Raw genomic sequence first — 23,929 nt, 5'->3', positions numbered from 1 at the left:
ACCAGCCATAGCATAAAAATCATTAGACATAAATCGCTTCAAACTAAATTTAGTTTGAGTTATTTAGTTAAACATTGCCTTCTGTCCATTTTACAAACGTTTACCTTTTCTTATGCCAATAAGGTCCTGCAGCTCATTGGCAGTCTCGCTCAATTTCTCGCTTTGTGACGTCACTTTGCTTTTGAAATAAGCAATGCTTTTTAACTCTGGATAAAGACAAAAAATCTATCAATCCCTGGGTGGAGTTTTGCTTTTTTCTCCACCCTTCCAGCCCTGTTCTTCATCTCCCCTCCTGCTCCTCCTCCTCCTCTTCCAGCAACAGCGGCGGGCAACTATTTGCCCGGGACACATACGTGAGCCTCCTCAAATTGGTGCGCTAATCCTAAAAGGAGCCATGAAGTGTTAAATGGCAGAAAGAGGCAGAGCGGCGCTCAGACTCACACACGCCGGGAGAGAGGCTGGGAACACCGCTGCTGCTCCACTGCGTCACACCGAAGGGGAACACATTAAAAAACACACCCAAACTTCTCTCCCAAAGCAAAGCAACGCCGCGCAATTAGTGCGAGGAGCCTCACTGTACTTCTCGCCTTGATTTTTTTTTTTTTTTTAAATTTCCTCCGCTTCAAATAAATAAAGAAATCAAGCTGGCTCAGTGCGTGTCTCAACAGCCCACTTTGACAGGTGCTCCTCAACCCCTTTGGAGGACTGTCAACAGCAAGAGGATGGCATCAGAGCTGGCAATGAGCAACTCCGACCTGCCCACCAGTCCCCTGGCCATGGAATATGTTAATGACTTCGATCTGATGAAGTTTGAAGTGAAAAAGGAGCCGCTGGAGCCCGATCGCAGCATCAGCCAGTGCAGCCGCCTGGTCGCCGGGGGATCCCTGTCTTCCACCCCGATGAGCACGCCCTGCAGCTCGGTTCCCCCCTCTCCAAGCTTCTCGGCGCCCAGTCCGGGATCAGGGAGCGAGCAGAAGGCGCACTTGGAGGATTTCTACTGGATGACCGGCTACCAACAGCAGCTCAACCCCGAGGCTCTGGGCTTCAGCCCGGAGGACGCCGTAGAGGCGCTCATCAGTAGCAGCCACCCGCTCCAGAGCTTCGACGGCTATGCCAGGGGGCAGCAGTTCGCCGGGGGGGCGGCCCCGGCGGGCACCATGGCCGGGGAGGAGATGGGCTCGGCGGCTGCCGTGGTGTCGGCGGTCATCGCTGCAGCTGCGGCGCAAACCGGCGCGCCCCACCACCACCATCACCACCACCACCACGCGGGGGCACACCACCCGACCTCCGGGTCCCAGTCCGGCGGCGGCGGCGGCGGAGGAGGCGGCGGCGGCGCAGGAGGTAACCACCATCATCACCACCACCACCCGCACCTTCGCTTGGACGATCGCTTCTCGGACGAGCAGCTGGTGACCATGTCGGTGCGGGAGCTCAACCGGCAGCTGCGCGGGGTCAGCAAGGAGGAGGTGATCCGCCTCAAGCAGAAGAGGAGGACGCTAAAGAACCGCGGCTATGCCCAGTCGTGCCGCTACAAGCGGGTGCAGCAGCGGCACGTCTTGGAGGGCGAGAAGACGCAGCTCATCCAGCAGGTGGACCACCTCAAGCAGGAGATCTCCCGGCTGGCCAGGGAGAGGGACGCCTACAAGGAGAAGTACGAGAAGCTCATCACCACGGGCTTCAGAGAAAACGGGGGCTCCGGCAGCGACCACAACCCTTCGTCCCCGGAGTTTTTCATGTGAGTCTCAGCGTAAAATGAACAAAAGGTTTTCTCCTTCTTACCAAACTATTGCGCGCAGTTAACTAGTTTGTGCGTAAAATTGCGCACGTAAAAAAAAGTGTCAATTGAGGACAATGTGTTGACAAAGGCATTTCTTGGTGAGAATAAGGCTATGAAGTGATGAGTTGGTGGACTTTGGAGTTTGGCTTTGCAACATGTTTTGTGTTTAAATGATTCATCATCGCTTATCATTTCCTAATCACCCCCCCCCCCCCCCCCCCCGGAACGACAGCAGACGTACATTCATTTTCCTGTTTTTGTGTGTGTTCAGAGTATACTTTTATTTTGTCATTTTCAGAGCCACCCATACACCCCATTTTACCCTGTGAAGACATCCACACTAATCTGGACAGATCTGAATCATTTCTGTAAAGAAAAAAATACCCGCGACTGTGAAGCCATGCATGCTGGTCATGTTTCCTTTCTCTCTTTTTATTTGTGTTTTAACCGCATTGATCAGCTTTATCGCCCTTTATGGAATCTGGACGATATCCACGCGTCACCTGGACCCTGACACACTTTTTCGCGTCCTATTTGGAGCACACTCAGGTCGGGATGACACTGAGATAAATCCACTGTCCAGGATTTGCCGACTGTTTTAATTTATCATGACTAAAAAAAGTAAAGTAGATCAACAAGCGGGCTAACGTGTTGCAAAAATAAGCTTTTAGTGTTTTGTACTTTTTGAGGAATTACGCAGAAGTTTACGGGTAACCTATATTTGCTAAACAAACTGGAAAATCCATTATGTTGTCAGTGTTATGCATCGGTCAATGTGATGTCCTTTTTGTGGTGTCGGTGAAGAAGCGACAACGCTTTAAAACGGACTCGAATAAACACACCATTCCAGTTATTGAATGGGAAAAAACTATTCTTTCATGACGATCTTTTTTTTTCTTCTATTACGCACAGTATATGGGACTCTCCGCCTGCATGTCGACATCACAAAGCTGTGTGTGTGTGCGTGTGTCAGTGTGCGCGTGTGTGTGGGCGTGTGTTTTGTGTGTTTGCCGTTGCTTTTGCCTCCCGATGAAACATAAGCAGAAATTATTTCAATTAAATGTGTTATGAGTGAAAGTAAATGCCTCATCGAAGTGGAATGGCAATGCGCAATTTACGCACGGCGCTGAATGTGTCTTTTATTTTCTAGTCCATTATCCATTATCAATGATTTACCCATATTCCTATTATTTTTGGAATAATTATTTTTTTATATGTATTTCTGAAAGTGGTGGTCTTCACCTGTTGCACAGCAGAAATCCCAAATCCCTCCCGATTATTACAAACACGCACACGGACGAAGCGAAGCAAATTGCAATACTTAGAATAACATGTTTTAGTGTGTCTGAGTTAAAGCCAAAGTGTGTACTTTGTGTGCAACAGAGCTGGTCAATGATTGATTTTTGAGTAAACTTGTACTTTTCTTTTAAGTTGACAGACGTCGACTTGTTGGATTCGCGCTGTGTGCACAAAAACAGGAAAAATAAATTTAACATACTTTTAAATTAATTTAAAAAAAATGTCATATTGAATCATGTTTCATAAGAGAGAATGAATTATCTTCAAACAAAGTCTAAAACAATAGAACAGTCATTATTATATTGTATACCGCTATTGTAATGCTAATATAAATAACCAAACAATTTCAATTGTTTATGATTATTAAATAATTATTACTATACAGAAAAATGTGCATGAAGCATTCAAAGTCGCTCAGACCTGCAGCGACTGACTGCCTTCCTGCAGACTAACATGGTTTTAAAGAACAAAGCTGGTGTGCAAGGTCATCATGCATGCAGTCTTTGTGGTGTGTGTGTGTTTGGGGGGGGTCAAAGAAAGGAGGAGTTATTGGTTCTTTCTTCAAACGTGTGTTTCCTATGCAAACGTCTTATTGTGGTGAACACGTTTGAATGCACATCTGCTGCTCACGTAATGTACTGTACTCACAAACACACACGGTGGTGACCTGCCGCCTCTGTGGTCTAGAGTGAGGTGATGCGTTTGTGCAACCTGGACGATGATTTTGTGTGGCGATTCACCGGCCGCTTTCATGATAAACGATAGGAGGAAGGTCCAGGATAAGCCTTTTAGTGTGTGTGTGCATGCGTGCGTGTGTCCACTAATTTATGCCCCTCCTATCTGATTAGGTCCTGGTAGTGTTGTATTAAATTCCATTAGTGTTACAACCCAGAATCTAAAAGTGCAACTTTGCTGGTTATGCTGTGAGGGAAATGTCTGTGTCCTATGAGTATCGCTATTTGGCGTGCTTCACTTCCTGTACCTGCTCACTGCTTCTTCAGCACAGGAAGTGAAACCAGCCAGTACACGCACATCAAATTATTTATCACCTCAATATGAAGAGTAATTCTATTCTCCTCCTCGCCACGTATTGACTCGTCACTCACTTTGCAGTCCACCCTGTGATTAAGTTATTAAAGATAATGTAGTTGTCCCCTGTCACCATCTTGGGCTCCCTCACTTTTCAGGTCAACTATGGGAAATCGCTTTGAAATGTATCAATATTGGCATGTGAATCATGGCGGCATAGCTCACATTAATGTCTCGGAATTAACAGCACAAAAGAATGCGTCGCCGTGCGCCGTCCATTTGCCGGAGTGCTCGCTGACCACACATTTGTGTCTCTTTTTTTTTGACCTCGTGGGGTATAGGACGAGTGTGTGCTAAGTGCATTAAATCTATGAGAATAAGTCATTTTATCTTGACATTGTAGAGCTTGTTCTGTACTTTGGTTCCGTCAGTCCAGAAAGTATTGCGTAATAAATGTTAAGGATGGAGAAAAGCCAGCTTGTTGTTGTTATCATCTATCGTGCAAAGAGTTTTGAATTACCGGAGCAAATCCTTTACGCTTCTTCTCAATTTGCAACACTAGATTTTGTTCACGTTCTTGGAAAGAAAAGCATACACTCCTCCGCCGCCCGATCTGCATCCGCATCACTCGGCACAATAAACATTTACATTTAAAGTGATTTAAATGGCTTGCATTCATGTCGCGGCGCCACACGTCCGTCAGGCGCACTCGCAGCGGTGGACTGTCTCGCTCTGAGTTATGTGCCATTTATTTGAAACACTCATAATTCAGCTTGTCCTGTCATCTTCAGGAGAAGCGTGTGGGTGTGTGTATGTGGTGAATCTTGAGATGCTCCGAATCCAATCCAATGATCACAACATGAAGCTAACTTGTACGATCCACAAAAAAGTTGCGTGAAAATATTTCGATTTTGTGAGGTATTAATTTCAAAGTCCATGTAATGTTTAAAAAGTCTGTCTTTCCAACCTTGATGATCTCGCTCCATTTTGCTTGAGATGCACTGTAAGACTTTATTGCAGTTCTATTTCGCAGTGGTCTGCAATCGCAAAAAAAATATTTTGGGCGTCACGAGCAATAAGCAGCTCTGTAATGTGGCTTGTAAGTGTTTTTGTCCATGGCAGTTCAATATAGTTGAGGAAAAAAAACCAACAACTTGTGGGTCTAATTTGATGGACAAGAAACCACTATGCCTGAAATGACGACAAATCAGAAACAGGTTTGACTTACGAGGTGTCAATAAAATATTGAACCGATAACATTTTGTCTTTTACAAATCGGGTTTTGCGATGGATATACGTCAAGCCTTCTGTTTGTAATTGATTGTTTTTCCTCAGGCGTGGTGGTTTCTTGCACATCGAAGTAGATACACAAACGGGCTCAGAGAAGGCCGTTTGTTTCCTAGTTGATTGTTATAACATATACAACAGAAAGTGCTACCCGCTAAACACAATATAATAAATACTGCGTGTGTGTGTGTCTGAAAGAAAAATCTTCAACTAATTAGGATTTAATGGTGCGCCACGTCTCTGTTGATGCTTTATACAGTGCGTTGACTGGCGGGCCACAGAGCCCACTGTGTGTGTGTTTTGGACCACATGAAGTGAACATGAAGGAAGGAGAAGCCGGTGCGGCGCTCAAACGTGTGCGGTTGCGGAGCTGGAGGCCAGCCAGAGGCTGGCGCGTTTGTAGCTGCATGTCAATGAAGCGAGTGAGCGAGAGAGAGGTGATTCACCCGCTTTGTGTGTCTCTCTGCCAGTCAAACAGACATTGATCTCAAAAGCAAGGCAAGGTGACCCGCCCGTGATGTTGTGCAGGCTTCCAAACGCTCCCTCCCTCTCGCTCCCTTTCATTTGCACCTGGGAAAGGCCTTGACCCCACATGCTGCTGCCATGTAGCACGTGGGCCCTGCGCCCTACCTATCAATCCGTGTGTGTGTGCGTGTGTGCATGTGTGTGTGTGTGTGTTGCAATTTATTTGGGAGAAATATGCACATGTAGAACAGGTGTGGAAAAAAGGCAAATGTTTCAGTGCAACAAGGTCTCCCGGGAATTTACTCAAGAAATGTTCAACTCAATTTGTCAATTTGCAGATAGTTTTACTAAGGAAACTTAATATTAATACATTTATTCCTATAACTTTTTATATCAGCGTCACATCGACTAACTAGCAATAATTCACCCTTATAAGTGATTTAGAAAAAACTCTCATAAACACCCTCCAGAAAGATGGGGGGATATGATTCCCTAAAAACGGAGTTCTTTTCATAGCATTTTTCTTTGGCTAAATAAATATCATATTTCCATTTTATTATTAAAATGCGTTTAATTCCAGCAATAATGTCTTTATGAATCACCATAAAAAATGTAATACTCCACACTTTGCAGTCATTGATGGACTGTCCTGCTTAATTCAATATTCCTTATTACTTGCTATATACCTACAAGAAACATTTTAATCTTCTAATATTTTCCGATTAGATTTAAATATCTGTTAATCCCCCCTCAATGCTGCTGTTTTTTTGTTTTGCGTTGGTTTTACACACCGTCAGCCTCAATCATATAATTTCCGCAGTCATCTTTAAACATAAACAAGAGAAACAAAGTTGAAAAACAAGAACAGTCCATATTCAGATTACCGTGAGCTAGACGACTGAGAATAAACACAGACATAAATAAAAAGTAAACTTTTTCACCAGCATGTTAATATTTTTATTGATATGGTGATGGTACTTTGATTACAAAATTCTATGAAATTTTTGTCCGGCCTCAACCAAGTCACAAATTGAACATCCTCTCTCTTCAGTATGCTGCATCTCAGCTACTGGGAGCTCCAGTGCAGTCCAACGGGTCAGAGTCCATTTAGCCCGAGTGGGATTATGTGAATAGTTGTCATTGTTAGTTTGAGATTGGATTGAGAGAGGCAGTAATCTGCTTTGTCACTCCACGCCTCCTTCCTCCCTCGTTCAAGTATGATTTCTGAGGAAGAAGTTTTGGTGTACTGTCTTGATGACACTTGTCTCTTAGCGCCGATGTCTATAAATCTTCTTTTTTCTTAGATTACGTTTAAATTTTCACATGCTATGTGTTGCTTTGTTGTAAATTGATGAATGCATTTTTAGGGAACAAAACTAAAATAATATGTACCAAAACAGAATGAACTAAAAGATGAAATATAATTCTGGTTTGAACAGTTTTGCCATTCCTTTTTAATAATTTACCTTGAATCATTTATAGTTAAAAACTTCAGTCAATTAAAAGACATTTTCTATAGATAAAATCGGAACTCTAATTTATGATTACGTGCAAAGTTATTTTATGTCTTTCTTTGCTTTTGAAACTAATTCGCAATCTCTTTTCATTGCAGGACGTCGAGAAAATTCCTTCATCTGTGATAGAGAATTTGGACTTCACCCTCAGTTAAGGTAAAAAAAAAAAAAAATTACCTTCATCCAGTCAATTTGGTGTTTTTATTGTCTACCTGTGACCACAAAGGTAGGTTTGTTTGGCCTTGGTATGTCGTGAGGAACATTTTAAACCACAAATTATCATTTCTGTTGACTGTTATCAATTATGAAAGGATGTCGTCTCCAATCCTGAGCCTCCGAAGGTTCAGAAATAATTCAAACAGGACAATTCAGTGAAATAAATTTGTGTAAAAATTACAAACTGTCAGATGAAATCTTTTTATGGGCAAAGCGCTTGTGTGTACCGATTTATTTCCATGCAGATTTCTGACAGCAGGTTCCCCGAGGAGCTTTTTATGATTAGATGCATTTTGCACTCAATTTTTAGCTCCGTGGGCGACCACACCCCTTCCTCTCTCTCTCTCACTCTCTCTCTCTCTGCTCTCTGACAAGAAGTGCTTGATTGACAGGAGGGGGTCTGACATTGGGCGCGCTCATGGGGGATGAGGCCGAAAACCTTTCACTTCATGTGCTGACCCTGTGAACCTCCTTCACCCCACTCCTCTCCCTCTGAGGAGCCAGACGCTGTGCATGTATTTTTTTCACTTTATTTATAGTTCATATCGGACTCACATGGCAGATGGGAGGGGATGAGATACTCAAACATAAAAATACTGATTTTCAATGGTGAATACAGAGCAGGTTTAACGATTGTTGGCCCTTACCGGCACTTCGAACACACTCACTATAACACGAACATGCTTCATTCCGTATAATCCTTCAGAGATATATTAGAATCTGTCCTTTGCTGACTTTGATCACAAGGAAGGGGAAGAAAATGCTCGCGTTTGCCTGATTATCACAATGTGTGATATACGATGAAGCAAAAGTAGGAGGTGATAGGTTGCTAGCCATGAAGTCTTTATCAATATTTTCCCCTAAATGTCTGCCTATCTAATCTAATGTGAATGAAGGTGCATAGTCCCAATTTATTTCAGTTTTTGCATCTACCGTCCGCTTACGTTGAGGCATTTTAATGCCTGAAGTGACCCAGCATGTTCTGCTATTTGAACGGGACGAGTCAGACGGGCATGCTCGGTATTGTTCTATCTTGGCGGAGCAACTGAGGGGTGCCTGCAAGAGGACTCAGGCCAGTCTGATAGGAATGCGGACACATACATGTATATGTACGTGGGGAGGATATGGGGCGGACAGACAGACGGACGGACGGGCAGGGTAACCAGAGGCAGGCGGTGACCTTCTGTGCTGCTGTAAGATCGAAGGCTTTATTTAAAGGCCTGGTCAATGTGCTGGATGCTGCGGAGGTATCAGCCTCGCAGCCGGCCGACTCATCAGCAGCACTGTAATACAACTCTGACTCTAACCCCAGTGCGTGCGCACACACAAACACACACAAACGCACACAGTGGACACATCAGGTTTTACCGTGCAGCTGAGAGGCTGGCCAGAGGAAATTACAGGATCAGCATGAGCTAAGTTTACAGTGCAGCAGGAAGAATACTTTGATGCTTTTTTCCAGATAAGCATTATGCTTTGTCATTATTAAAATAAAACAATAAAAAAAAATCTGCATGTAAGCTCAGACACCAGTTCCCTCTGTACCGGAAAATTAGAGAGAGTAAATTTTTCAACAAAACAAGCCTATTAAAATGTGTGTAATTTCACTCATGTTTGGGCAAATAAAACATTCAGATTTTCAATCTTGGGTTGACATAATACTGGAAGGCTCCCACGACTGCTCAAGTGTGGAAGGGTGTTCCGAGATTTACTCTCAAGCAGTTTTAGGGTTAATAATTTGTAAAAGGAAAATACCATGTAGGTGATAACTGACCACTAGTATCAGTTTTTGAAAAACTACTCAGTATTTCATATTTGTAAATTTAGTCTGGACACAACAATTTTCTAGAAAATGGAAGACGATAACAGTAGAGCCAGTTTTAGTTCACCTGCGCCTATCGGACACAACTCACCACCTTTGTGCCGCTGATGTTACCTCGAAAGTGGGAAATTTGTTGGCTTTTATCTCTACAGTCAGTCTTGGTAACGTTCAAGCAGAACCGCAGAACCACCACACAGCTTTGGTAACAACTTTGACCGGCAGGGCTATTGTGTTCTTTTGGAGAACCGAGCGGCTATAATTAGTGAGCAGTAGACAGAGTACATCATCATCATCATCATCATTCAACGTGTACTAACACTTCTTCACGTTTTACACGTGACAGAAAGCTCAGGGCAGGGGCCAGCCAAGTCGTGAGTGACGGAATGGAGGATAGTGAGCTTGTGTGGGACACGGTGTGGGAGGGAGGACACCTGCCTGCTTCAGCACTTTCCCTCTGACACGGGCTGAGGTCACAGACGGGACACGTTAAAAGTGGTTTCACAGCGGTGCCGCAGCTCCAAGAACTCCGACTCGCTCGCTTCACACCACCTGCCTGTTTCTCTTTTTTTAAACTCTCGGTAGTGCAGTTGCAGTACAATAGCAGTGTACTAAATATATTGAGCATCTTGTAGAAAGGGTACTTCTCTTCCCTGCCACCCTAACCAGAAGTTACTCATTATCAAGCCTCTTCCGACTTGAGTGCTTGTTAGTGTTCAGGACATTTATTTAACCATCAGCAGTTTTAAAGATACACACGACAAACATAGAACAACTGTGTGTATAGATTTGAATCATTTTTAAAGTGTTTCTTCTTCTTTCGCTTTCTGCTACATCTCAAAGCTGCGCCCTGGAGCCACACCTCCAAACATTAGCTCCTCTTTTCAACTTATGTTAATATACAATCATGTCTCTGAGGTTTTCACTTGTTTGCCCCGGTTGTGTTGTTTTATTCAAACGTAATTAGTTGTTAAGATGTTACCAGCCTGTGTGTGTGCCTCTGAGCCACCGTTGTCCTCGGGTTGCGACTGGGTGCTCGCAGCTTGATTGAGTGAGGAAAGCGGTGTGATCTCATGTTTTCTTCACGTATGGCTTGCAGCCTTCAGCCTGCAGCCTTCCTCCCGCCCGCAGCATCCTCCTGTTCCTCCGCACACGGCAAACGCACACTTTGTTCCCCTTGCGTCACCACAGCAGCTCCTGTTACTCAATTTAAGTAGATTTTTATTGTAGGAAATTAAGTCATTCTATAACAATGCACTGTAACCTAAAACGTTTGTATCGCAAATCATCCGTTCCTTTTGAAATGAACGGGAATTCAATTAATCCGTTTCAGTGCCTCAGAGTATTCCAGTAAACATTGTGTAATGTATTTTTTAATTAAAAAGAATGCACTCAACAGTGTACAATAATAGTACCATAATGAATAGAGTTTAAGAATCAAACAGCTGTTGCATCATGCTGAATTAAATGGGCATTGTGCTGCTCATTCTGATGTACCTACCTTGGCTACCAATAAGTAATACACACATACTACTCACAGATTTGATAGAAGACCATTGCATCTAAACTGCAATAAAATTACTTGTTTGCAGAGGACAACGAATACATATCTGCATGTGTTGCTTTTGCTTGTGCTCGAGTATAAGTTGTTAAAAGGTTTATAATTATCACAAGATCAATGCTAATTTTGTTGGCCTCTCTATGATGATTTGCATCGTGTGTTGGCAATAGGATGGCCAACTTGGTTGCTTTGGTACATTATCTTCGTCGTATATTTATTTTTAAAGCAAACTTCAACTAGGACTGGCAATAGACAACTTGAAGCTGCTTTTTTGAAGAATTGTTCACTATTTGCCAAATTGCCGCCTGTTGTGAAGTTACCTGCCATCAGCTAGCACTTTTAAAAACGGATATCTGTACTTCCTACTTCTATGTCAAAATAAGGTTGCTACTTTTTTTAACCTCAGTAAATGACAATATCAAAACCAAGTATTTAGAGAGAATGACTAATTGAAAAGAATCTCATTTGAGAAAATAAAAAGTCCATTTGCTATTTCAGTGGTTGTTTTTGTTTTGTTTGTATTTTGTATATTGAAAGTACTTTTGCCATGTTTGCATCTAATTGAATTCCATTGGCTCCGTGCTGCAGAGTTGTTAACACGAGACAATGTTAACAGTCCTCAGGACGTGTTTCCGCAGCAGAAAATGAGCGCTAAGCTCCCTCTTGCAACATAATTTATTCAAGGCGCCAAATTGTGTCTTGTGTAGGCCCTAAAGGATCCTATTTTTATAGCCGTCAGCAGCAGCACTTCTCATACACACACATGCAGATTATGTATCACGGCGATGCCTTCGGGTGGACACAATGTGCGCGTTTCCTCTCACGTCTCGTCTTAACCGTCTTGCATCGTCCGTCCGTCCCCGACACCCCCCAACTTGGAAGCGCCGACAACGAGCTGTAATGGCACACATTTCCTGGGCCCTGGCCGAAACGGGATGCATCTCCTCCTTGTTAGCTTGATAAATAACAGGGCTGCTGGGAAAGTGCTGAATTTTAGGTTTCGGCCTCTATTTTCCTTCGGATGACATTAATTTTAAGTGGCGGGGAGAAAGCAACGAGCTAATATAGACAAATAAATAAAGAAGAGCACAATGGCTGGAATCACTCGAATGTGACCTGCTTGTACACACTTTTTTATTTAGCCTTAACTGACGCTCACCGGCCAACGCATTAGGTCACACTCTAATGAGATTCAATACTGTAAACAAGATGTTTTTTGGGATGCGTTGGTGCAGAATGGCATTAAATCATACTGAGAGCTGGTTCTTATATTTTGCTCCTCTTATGTAGCCAATTGAGGTCTATAGAAATATCACATTGATGCCTTTTCAAATCTGTAATCAGATTGATTTATCACAGCAGTATTTCTTGGTTAAAAGGATTAAAAATGTCTGTGTTGTAGATTCAAAGTAAAAGTTCAAGACACTGTAACATTTATGAAAAAAACAACAACATAAAAATGATTTCATCAAAATCTTTTGCGCATAAAATTTGAATAAACTAATGACATAAAGTGGTGTAAAATTTGTTGCAGACTTACTGAAAAAGTTCAATATAACTGACAATTGGTGATACTTCTGGATACCACTGGAGGGCGTGCGCATCCTACGAGCTGTAGGTGGAGCATACTCGTATTAAATGAATTTTTGTATCTGATCTCATTCGTCACTTCGGCTTTATATTTATGTTGTGGGGATCTTTTGCTGTTTTGTTTCCAAACAAACATTGCACATGATTGCTCATACGTGACGTTTTAGTGTGGTCTGGTATGTAAAATAAGGTCTAGAATGTAGGAGTTATTCAAATAATATATTGGATTCATTTGCGATTACAATACACAAAAGTGACATCATAATCTGTGCTTTTGTTTCCATTAAGCCGATTTCTCTCATTCTCTCGCATCCCAAACGCAGCCGTGCCCTCCAGATGTGACGTTGGCAGTGCAGCAGTCTTCGCTTTTAATTTTCTGCCCGTATTTATCACACGTTGTCGTTTGGCGGTCACGTGACCACGTGAACTACTACCAAGTGGCAATTAAGGCTGATAAATCACTCATTTACAGGAAGAGGAGGAGGATGGCGGAAACGAGGAAGGAGTGAGATACCGGGGAAAGGAAAGATTAATGAACAGCTTGTAGTCCTTCACAGATATTTTATTTGTTCATTTACTCGAAGCCAAAGCGTTATTGTGTGCGTGGGGGGCCGACGTGTAGAGGCGGATGCACAAAGAGAAGGATGCAGGTAGTTGCTGTCCTTTACTGCCATTGTGACATGACTGCTAGTGCATGTATGCACCTGCAACCGTATTAAAATACAGTGAGACAACATGGCTGATGGATCTCCCCCGACTATAAACAGGAGAGTAAACACACTCACGCCTCGGCATGCGGAGGAATTTAATTGCGCTATCCTTTATTTTATGTCAGCACGTCGTCAGAGATGTTGTTCCATCCCTTTTTATTTTGGCGCTCAGGCTCACAGTACAGTAATGGTATAAGTTACATCCGAAAGTGTGTCTCAGCAGCCCGGCTGCAGGTCAGTGCCCCATTGAGACTGCCCACTCACTTGAAAAAGGCTGATTAAAGATTCATGACAAAAGTGGCAGGGAGGGGGGTGAATCAGAACAGCCTTTTAATGACGGGGGAAGAAGACAGGTAGAGAGAGAGTGAGATGGGAGTGTTTTGTTTCACCTGCTCACAGAAAACCATTGAGAACTTTCCACCTGCATCAGTCAGCACAGTGGGGATTCAATGTTATCAAATTAAACTGGGTACGTACATAGCGACCTTTAACATCTTCAAGACGGATTCATTGGAGTTACACAATTTCCTCTGAAAAATGTTGCTTGTAATCAAGCATTCTTGAAACAATTAATTACAAAATCTGAGGTGCCATCATCCAAAAAGAAAAAAAAAATGGTTGCATGGAAATTTCTAAATATTGAGTTTTTGCAATATTATCAAATTAAACTGGGTACGTACATAGCGACCTTTAACATCTTCAAGACGGATTCATTGGAGTTACACAATTTCCTCTGAAAAATGTTGCTTGTAATCAAGCATTCTTGAAACAATTAATTACAAAATCTGAGGTGCCATCATCCAAAAAGAAAAAAAAAATGGTTGCATGGAAATTTCTAAATATTGAGTTTTTGCAATATTCTCCTACAAATAGCGGTGGTCCATTCGACTGCCATTCTACCGAATTCAAAACAGAGTTAACTAAAAAAATGGAAGCACTGGGAAAAAGTGAAACGTTATTAGCATTCGACCACCTGGGCTGAACATCTGCAGCATCACAGGGAAGACACTCCATACATCACCGCTAGACACATACACACATGCACACACACACACACACATGCACACACATGCACACACATGCACACACACGCACGCACACACACGTCCTTATTGCCATACGGAGTGCTCCTGCAAGGGTGGCGAATCGGCTTATTAGAAATGCATAGGCCATAGGTCAAGTACAAGTTTCGCTCCTCTCGTCGGCGAGAAGGTCAAAGATCATCAGGTCGGTGTCAGAGGCCGGTGTGACGCTTGTGATCGGTTTATCACAGCACGGGTCACCGGCGAAGCGGCGAGAGCTTCACAAATCAAAGTTCATTTGCAGTCAACACATTTCTGCTCCGCCCCCCCCCTTCTATTTGTTTGTCTTCCATTCATTCCTCCACTCCAGTAACCACTCGCCTTTGAAAAAATATGTGATCTTTTCATGTTCGATTAGCTCTCTTTCTCCCTTGTGCTATTTTTTCATCTTCAAAGCGAAAGCTAAAATAGGGCGATCATTGCAATTTAATTACTACATATCCCTTTGTGAGTATGTGTTTGTTTGCGTGCGTAGATTTGCTGGCCTGTGCAGTTTTTTTTCTTGCTCTGTGACTCCCGTTGCCTCCCCGTGTCGTCCCCCGGTATTTTGAGTGAGGTGCCACAGAGTTTATTTAAATAGATGAGAAACGCAATTCCCAAATTAGGGGGAATCTCCTGTCGCATCTCAGTCTCTTTCTAATAACCCCCAGCGTTGCACTGGATCCTCTTGACACACGCACACGCAGAGTATTGCAGACGCGGCGTTTTTCACTCTCAGGGGTAAAAGGTTTTCATAAATGAAAATAAATACTTTTCTTCATATGGAGAAGAGAGAGGAGGCGATGGAAGAAATGACGGTTTGATACCTCAATTCAAGCAAATATATGACTTAAGGCACCGCTTTTCTTGTTCAGTGTATTGTGCAAGTTAGCACAAAAACACACTGTAGGTAAAAGGAAGACTGAAAAAATCCGTTAATAGTCTTGTAAAAGAAAATTACCTTTGTTTAATATTAATATCTGCTGCATTTTCACTTTTTAAACTGTATTCTATGTTAATTGTAATATCGCACAGTAAGATTTGTACGATCAGATTGTGTTCTCTATTTTCCATACTCATATGTTGTTTCTGTTTTGTCTGATTTGATTTGAAGCTAGTCCTACTCGCTGTCGAATTTTTGCGTTACATGCACGGTAAGGTCACGTATACACTTTCTTTTCTCTCTCCACCTTTGTTTCCTCCCGACATTTCATTCAACAAAGCTGAGACAGCTCCATAACTATAACTCTCTCCTGCTCCTCCTTCTGTGTCCTCCTCTTTGGTCCACGACTAAACGACTCTGTCAGAAATAAAGAGCACTTATCTTATCTGCTGCCTCCACTCGCCGCCGCCCACGTCACGCAAACTGATGTACGCGCGCCTGCCTCTCCGCTTGACGTGTTTTTGTGCACGCGTGTGGACGATGTCCCATTTTGTCACTTTGGACTTTTTAGAGTGGTGACTTCCCGTGTAGTGTAACAGAGTGGCTCTGCAAAGCTTCTGTCTTTGTCTTCCTCATCCATATTGGCGAATATATCCATCCATTTTCTAGAGCGCTTATCTTCACTGAGCTTTGGAGCCTGTCCCGGCTAACATTGCAGCGGAAATGGGGTACTACCCCAATGACAGTTGCAGTCTACTGTCATTAAAAGCTCCCAAAACAAATACAATTAGGAGTTTCTATAAAATATTCTGTGAAGATATCCCGTAACGGTCAAACCGTCACCACGCCAGACATGACTTGAGCTCAATGAGCAGCACTTTAAATGCTGGCAGGAAAGGTCTGATTCTCATTAACAAGAGTCTGAATATGATTGGTTGATTGTGAACACAGTTACCCCCCCAGTTACAAGAGGGTGTGCATACTCGTGCAAATACATTATCCAAGCAACCCTGAAAATCTTTTTATTTTTAAATCTGTTGAGTTGTACCGGATATGTAGGTATAACATTTTTTAAGTGATTTATTTCGCTGTCATTTTTTTCTTGGTATCACAATAAACCTGGCATTTAAACGAGGGTGTGTAGACTTTTTATATACAGGACTTTTTGGCATATCTGTGCGAATTGGCGTGCACACTTTATGAGCGTCATTTGTGTGACGAAGGACAAAATGAGAGCAGAGGGAGAATGCGCAGGAGACGGCGAGATGAAAAGTGTGATAATTCTCCTGTTTCCCCGAGGCCTCTTGGAGCCCTGCAGTCCCCCTATAGGTCCCCTGGCACGTGCCTGAGCAGAAAGCCGGGGCCTGCTAATTGGCCCCTGTGATAACACCACCAGAGAAAAAAAAAAAAAAATGGGGGTGGTGGGGGGTGCGCATGTGAATGTTTGTGTTACGGAATCACAGCATCGCCCAAATGCTTATTTTCATATTTCCCCCCAAGTAATAATTTATAGGATTGTATTTCTCCTTTGAAGGGTGTTTGACTTACAAGTGGTGATGAGTTTTCTTCCAACGCGCTCGCTCATTGAAGTCGGAAAGCCGCTGAAAGACAATTAAAAGCGTGCTTGCCAGTTCAAAGCGCCGCTTCAGTCTGTAAACAGCTTGTTTCTCTCTAATTGTTTCATTATCTCCGTGTGCTTATTAAATGTAGCGTAATTGTTAATTACCACAGCAGCTTCTGTAAAGAATTTGTCTTGAGTATCAAAACAAATTAATTAAAGCCAATGCGTGCGCAATAACAGCCGTGATAACAGCAGGTGTGTGCAAGTTTGTCATCCACTTCCACAGCTCCGGCGCTAAGCCTGATTGTTTGAATCCTTCAATGAGATTCAAATGAGATTCATAGCAAATTGTTGCAGCACAGGTAATATGCAGATTCTTTTAATGATGAGTCCAAAGATGCCAGTAGGAGTTCCTGCGAAATATTTGGGTGAACTATGCCGGAGCAGTCAAACCACTATGACATATATCAAATTATTTTTTTAATATTTTGACTTATCTTTTGAGAGCCGCAGAATACCGTATTTTCGGACTATAAGTCGCGTTTTTTTTTCATAGTTTGGGTGGGGGGGCGACTTATACTCAGGAGCAACTTATATACATATATATGGGTTTTTTTCCACTTTTTGGAGCATTTTATGGCTGGTGCGACTTATACTCCGGTGCGACTTATAGTCCAAAAATTACGGTACTCCGAATCTCCATATAAGTTTGTTTCTGCCTTTTTCTGTTCTTGTTTAATCAACAGAAGAATGTGTTGGTTTCAATAAAACCACACTAATGTTTTTTGCTTTTGTGACACCTGAAAATATAAAACAACGAGACTGATAGAGCCTTTTCTGTCCAAATTATAATTCATTGGCAGATAAAACAAAATATGCCGTGAGCATGGCTGACTCACCACATAGCTTGAGTTGAGTTTCAACCACTATTTTACATGATATCTGTTAGTCAGTGTTGGTGTCTTACAAGTCTGAATTTCACAGACAAGCTGGGAGAGACCCTCTTCCAGGCCTACCCATAGTAACAGACTGCTTGCAATCCATTTTTATCTTAATTAGCTTCATAAACTTCAAATGTTGTGTGGCGCTTACAGCGCTGCCCAAATGCGGCCCACTGCTGATAGATGGTGCAGGTGGAAACACTTCATTTCAATTAGCGCACAGGAAGCAGGAAATAACTGGCAAATCAATTGTCATTCCGATACGCAGAGGCCCGCTTTCAGGATGCGGATCGGGTTCAAAGTGACCAGACCAAGATGGCGGAGAAAGTGCATCGACGTTGGACACATTTTGTGCATTTTTGTGATGGAACGCTCACATTTGTTTCCCTCAAACTGTCTCACGCTCCTTTTGACGCACAAGTCAAGAATGACTGGTTTTGCTTCCAAAATTAGTTTTTAACTCACTTTTGAGTTAAGTGGTGATATATCGCTGGTCCACTATTTTGATACGGCACAAAAAATTGTAGTTGGAGGTTCCAATGACACTGGAAGAGATGCTTTTTAAACTGTGTCATTAGATTTTGGTTAATACATCATACTATATTACATAGTATTGCTTTAAAAATAGGTTTTTGTAATTGTGTTGCTGCATGCAGCGAAATATACAGAGAAAAACATGCTACATGCCTTCATGGATATTAAAACACAAGTGATGGGCGTGCGGGACTGAAATGAGGTGTCCAGACTGCTCCGTCAATATTCCCAACCACTACAGAATCTTTAAAGTCTGTGATGTGGTTAAAAAAAAACATAAAAAAGCAACTCATTTAGATGAAATGCAAATATATTAAAAGTGAAATACAAGTGAACTGTACTAAAGCAGTTACGTATGTATATTGTACTTTAGATTACCAATGGACATTTCACACCACACTTTGAGAATCACTGAAAATATTGATATATTTTTAATTATTTAATTAGTTGTTTATTTTTACACATTGATGCCTCAAACTATATATTTTACAATCAAGTGGAAACAAATTCCATTGATTTTAACCCAAAACTCCCCACAAGGCTTTGTGCAAGCAGGAATGAAAAAAAAAGAAGAAAAAAAAAAGAGGCAAGTGCAGCAGAGCGGGAGACACACAAGTTAACTCGCCGTGTGTGATGATATCAGAGAGAAAAAAAAATGCACTACATCACCTGCGCACACACCTTAAAACGTGGTGCTGGGATTTGTTTGTGATGTTGGTGCAGTGGACCGAGCCTGAAGAGGTAGTAACAGTTTGATGGCGGCCTTTATGGAGACACTATATAACACCTGTGACAGTCTATTCAGTGCATGTCAGCTTTGGGCCCGGATAGTGATGGGCGACTAGTGGGGGCGGGGCGAGGCTGAGCTGCTGGCGGGGGTCGTTCTTGTGCGTCGTTTCCTTCTCTCCAAGAAACGATCAGGGCGAGACAAGTGAGACACTTTGTTAAATGCCAGTGCCAAACCACACTGGGACTGTTAAACGGGTGCACTTATAGCAATAATCGAGCCAGATTTGAGCATTTTCCCAACCTTGCAATCAAAGTCAGCAAAGAATGGATGACAGGTGGCAGCCTCTGATACATCATCCAGAGTGATTATCATGCAGCACACACATGACGATTTGATACATTTATAAATCAAAAAATGGTGAAGATGCTAAAAACTCCGTTTTTGGTAATAGAATAAATTCTTCTGGCAGAGCTCCCAAAGATCCATATGCCCACCTCTCATTGGTTCCTTTTCAATGCGGTGTTGTGTTTGCTCTGTGATTGGGTATTGAATTAGCCCGCTGATTGGATATTGAAGGCGGGAAGACTGATGAGAGGATTTGGCTAAGCTTTCTCCTGCGAACCTCATTACTCACACTTAAACACACACACACACACGCACGCACTTACACAGAGCGCACAAGTTTGTTGTATGGATGACTTCTCTTGAAAACTCTAAAGTGGGCTTTCACAAACTTTTGCAACAACTCAGAAATTCCAAACCAAGGTCCATCCATTCTTCCATTTTTGGCAGCGCATGTCCTCTTTACGGTGAACTATAGTCTATCCCATCTAAGTAAGTGAGAGGCACGGTACACTTTGAGGGGAAAAAAATGCTTAAAAAGAAAGACTCAGAATAGGGGGGTGGGGAACCGGACGTATACGTTGACTTTTGACAAAGAGCACAACTGATGCGAATTTATCCCTGCGAACATGAATCAAAAAGCCCTTTGCCATAGAAATGACCCTCGTGGAAGACAACTAAATAGCAGCCAAACATGTCCAGTGTGACCAGGTGCCGTAGGAGCATATACCGCAGAGGAAGCGCCGTCGTGCCCCCGGGGGAGTGCCGCATGCAATTTTGAAGCGGATGTGTGAAAAGCTTTGTGCTGATTTATGCCGTGTTTCATCCCACAATAAAGATTATGGATGATGCTATTGATTTAGCCGCTGCAGTGGCCATGACTGGACTCGCGGGTAGAAAAGACAATTTGGCTCATTACCATTCACAGGGAGGAAGCTTTTCGTCCGCTCTATGTCTGTGCGTGTGTGTGTGTGCGCGTGTGTGTGTGTGTGTGTGTGTGTGTGCGTGTGTGTGCGTGTGTGTGTGTGTGTGTGTGTGAGGAAGGGGGTGTATGTGAGGCAGCGACTTAGATCTTCCTCTGTATTAGCGGCGCAACTCTTCCCTTCCTTTGTGCTGAAGTTCCTTTTCCACAAGTGACACAAGCAGTCAGGAGGGAGGCATGAAAGTATTGACTCCGTTTTGATTTAAAACTCCAAAGCACACATATAGGTCCAGGAATACTGTTAGACTCTCACTGGCCAAATACTGATCCTTCCAACGGCTTGTGATGTCCCCAAAATCCACAGTAGACAACACGCGAGTCTAAGGAATTCTCCTAATCCGTTGTCCATCCATCTATCCGTCCGTCCATCCATTGATGATGTGTATGATGAGGTCTTCATTATCATTAAAGCTGTTTGCAGATTGCCACACATTACAATTATCAAGTCATTAACATGTACACAACCTCCATTCACGTCAAAATGCAGCCAATTGCAGCACAGTAAAAGTAAGCACATTTAATTACTAATATTACTTTTTTTTTCTGTCCAGCATTACGTTGATCTTCCCAAATCGTTGGCACAATGCTTGGCTAATACGCCCATCTTTAGTGGATGACAGACTGAAAACAACGGCTATTATTAGCTGTAATATTAACAGAATGCTGTTTTGCTGACTACTATTAGAGGACAATAGCAGGAAAGTGCACTTCTCTTTAATTAATTAGCTCCCTTTTGTTTCTGGAGGCCATACACAGCAATGTTAACAACATGCACACACACATAATATAATCATATACTTTTCACACACACACACACACACACACACACACACACACACACACACACACACACACACACACACATGCAAGAGTTTGGTTTTTAGGGTGGGGGAAAGCAAGAAGTGCAGAGAAGGGGGTAATATCAGCACGCTATCTATCCTCTATTCCACTGGTGCAAACCCAATCCTCTTTGGAAATAACAAATGCATAAAGGAGCCACAACACAAATATATCTGCCTGGCTCAGATAGATAGGGCTATGCTAGAGTTTAATACCCTTATGTAAACCAGTAACAATCAAGTCCTAACACACACCCCCACATCACCACTAAGGGGACAATAAGGAACAAGCTCCATTCTCTCTCTCTCTCTCTCTCTCTCTCTCTCACTCTTTCCCCCCCCCCTCCAGATATGAACGGTAATGACTGATTGTCTATGTCTGTGTGTGTGTGTGTGTGTGCGTGTGCAACTGAGCTGTTTTCTTCAGCAGATATTGAACAATGTGCTTGCTCAGATTGTTGGGCGCCCCGACGCTTGTTGTGCTTGTTTGTTGTGTTCGGGAGTCGTACAAGGCCTGAACCCAGGAGACTGCAGCCTGGATATGTGGCGGTCGCTCTTATTTGGCTCGCTCCTCACCGACTGCTTGTTTGACGTCTCACTCAACCAAAAGTGGTCGTGCCAATTTGGTTGGAGTTGTTGCCGGAAGTGAGGCGAGGAGTCAAAACTGACTTGTTGGGCCTAGGTTGAATGAAGGCGCTGAAACCATGCCTTGCTCCACTGTCAATCAAGTACATCCACTACAGCGTGGAAAATTGGATGCTCCATCATCCGGCATCTTTTTTTGCTTACACATAGTAACTGTATGCACGTATGTGTGTGTGTCTGGAGAGGGGGAGTAGGATAACAAAGGTTAATCTCATACATCAGATGCCATCTGCATGTAAAATTTCCTGTGGAAGAAAAAAACACTCATTTTGTGTGCTTTCGTTGGAGCTGATCGCTCTGCGAGATAACTCGACGCTTGACATTTTGCTCTTGCCGGCTTAAGAGAAATGTCTTTTTAGGTGTGTGGGGGTGAGTGTGTGTGTGTGCGCGCAGACGTGTGTATATATGTATATATGTCGGCAACTCCCCTGCACTTTGACAGAATGTCCCTTTTGTCATTGACTTGGCTTAACTCAGTGAGGACTGCACATGAAGGATTTTTCTGTTGTAAATACTGAAAAGGTTTATTATCTACGATAGTCTAGCTATTTGAGAGCGGGGTGCTCACATTTGTCACGTATGTATGATGGATCTTGAGAGTGGGAGTGGCAATAAAATAGGCCAAAATACTCCATGGCGTTTTAACCAAATGCGGGACGATAAACATAACGCTTCAATCGAGAGTAAACATTTCTATACTCGTGGGCACTCTCAAATACGTCTCGATAGCGACACAAAGCAGAAGGCAAACATAGCAATCCACGCGTGTGCCAATGCATGTGTGTCACAACATCAAGTTCTACTTGATCAGCAAGCGTAATGCTGCACTCTATCAGGCCGAAAAGACCCCGCTTGGAAAGCATCAAATATTTATACGACATTATCCGCCATCCAATAGCCTGTAAGTAAAGAAAACATTCTCGGCGACTTTCTATTGCCTTACGAATTTCAAGCCCGGGTCTCGGTTTGTCGCCTTTTAACAGATTTACTGTCTTTTATCCGCCATGTTTCTTGAGGAACACTCAACTGGTTGCGCCGAAGGCCCGCTGGGTAAATGATACGATCGTAAAGCAGACATGCCATCGCAAATACTATTTACAGATCTCGCCTGGGGATTTGTGACAGTTTTTTTTGATCCCCCGACTGAAAGGGAAGACGACCAAAAGTACACAGAGAGTAAGTGTTAATTCTACACGGGCAGACACTTGAATGGCTGCTGTTGTTCCAGAGGCTGTTTTATGGAGCAGAAACAGCCGGCTGCGGGTGTTGTTTTCCCCGTGATTGATTGCTCTGGCCCTGGGGCTGTTCGCAGCGCTCCGCGTTTTGTTTGAGTATTTACTGGAATGTTGGGAGGATAAAACTCGGCCGCCTCAGCCGTCGCGCTGCGGCGGGAGACTGAGAGTAAGGCGACAAAAACCCACACACGGAGATAAATAGGGACACTTGGGGGGGCAAGATAATGTCGACGACACAAGGAGCGATCAGGACTCGATACTGTAGCACCAGATGAGGACGTAACCTCATTTGGCTTCTGCTTAACAGTTCATTTTGGGTGAAATAAGAGCAAGTACAACATACTACGTCCTGGATCGACATCACCTGATTCTGCAATCAAATATATCGTGGATGGGTTGTTTGTTTTCGAGTAAACCAGCTGATTTTTTCAAATTGAAGACAAATACAATTATGTCACTGCATCTCAGTAAATTAGCATATGAAAGAGTTAGTATCGTTATTTCAATTGTTCCATTACTCGTCCGTTCATTTCCGGTGTTTATTTTAAAAAGTGAGCGATAGCAGCAAAAGCTCTGAGTTCTGTTTGTCACCTGTGTTCTATATTTTGGACTCCCTCACTACTGCCGGCGTTGGGGGGGGCTTTCTGTCACGCTGATGGAGAGCAGTCAAGACATTCAGTCTGTCTCTTTTTCCACTCTTTCATTCACATTTGTCACACATTGCTCATTCAGCCTTTCAGCCTCTGAGCAGAAGCCGTCGCCATGTCTTCAGAGTAACGACGTGCGGGTTGGATGTGTTTATCTTCACTGAATACTTCATTAGGTATCCATCCGTTTTCTTTGCCTCTTGTCCTTAGACTCTCTGATGACCTGGAGCCAATCCCAATTGATTTGGCATTATTATTATCA

At 43.0% G+C, this 23,929-nt stretch overlaps 1 protein-coding gene across 2 annotated transcripts in view; it reads left to right on the top strand.

Annotated features, from left to right (window-relative positions):
* Positions 1–319: 319 nt before the first annotated feature.
* The window catches only part of mafb (MAF bZIP transcription factor b), a 34,621-nt gene continuing 11,011 nt past the window's right edge, over positions 320–23,929 (top strand). Inside the window, exons 1-2 of one of the 2 annotated variants that reach the window (XM_061283877.1) lie at positions 320–1,735; positions 7,470–7,527. In XM_061283877.1, coding sequence (XP_061139861.1) covers positions 723–1,735; positions 7,470–7,497 — 1,041 coding nt within the window. In that variant the 5' untranslated portion in view covers positions 320–722 and the 3' untranslated portion in view covers positions 7,498–7,527. Of the gene's footprint in view, positions 1,736–2,075; positions 2,656–7,469; positions 7,528–23,929 lie in introns of those variants that run through there. The other variant, XM_061283876.1, reaches the window with a different exon arrangement.

The sequence above is a fragment of the Syngnathus typhle genome, linkage group LG7 (genome assembly GCF_033458585.1).
Source record: "Syngnathus typhle isolate RoL2023-S1 ecotype Sweden linkage group LG7, RoL_Styp_1.0, whole genome shotgun sequence".
Classification (NCBI taxonomy): domain Eukaryota; kingdom Metazoa; phylum Chordata; class Actinopteri; order Syngnathiformes; family Syngnathidae; genus Syngnathus; species Syngnathus typhle.
Note: the sequence above shows the minus strand (reverse complement) of the source record. Positions and strands in the feature narration are given on the sequence as shown.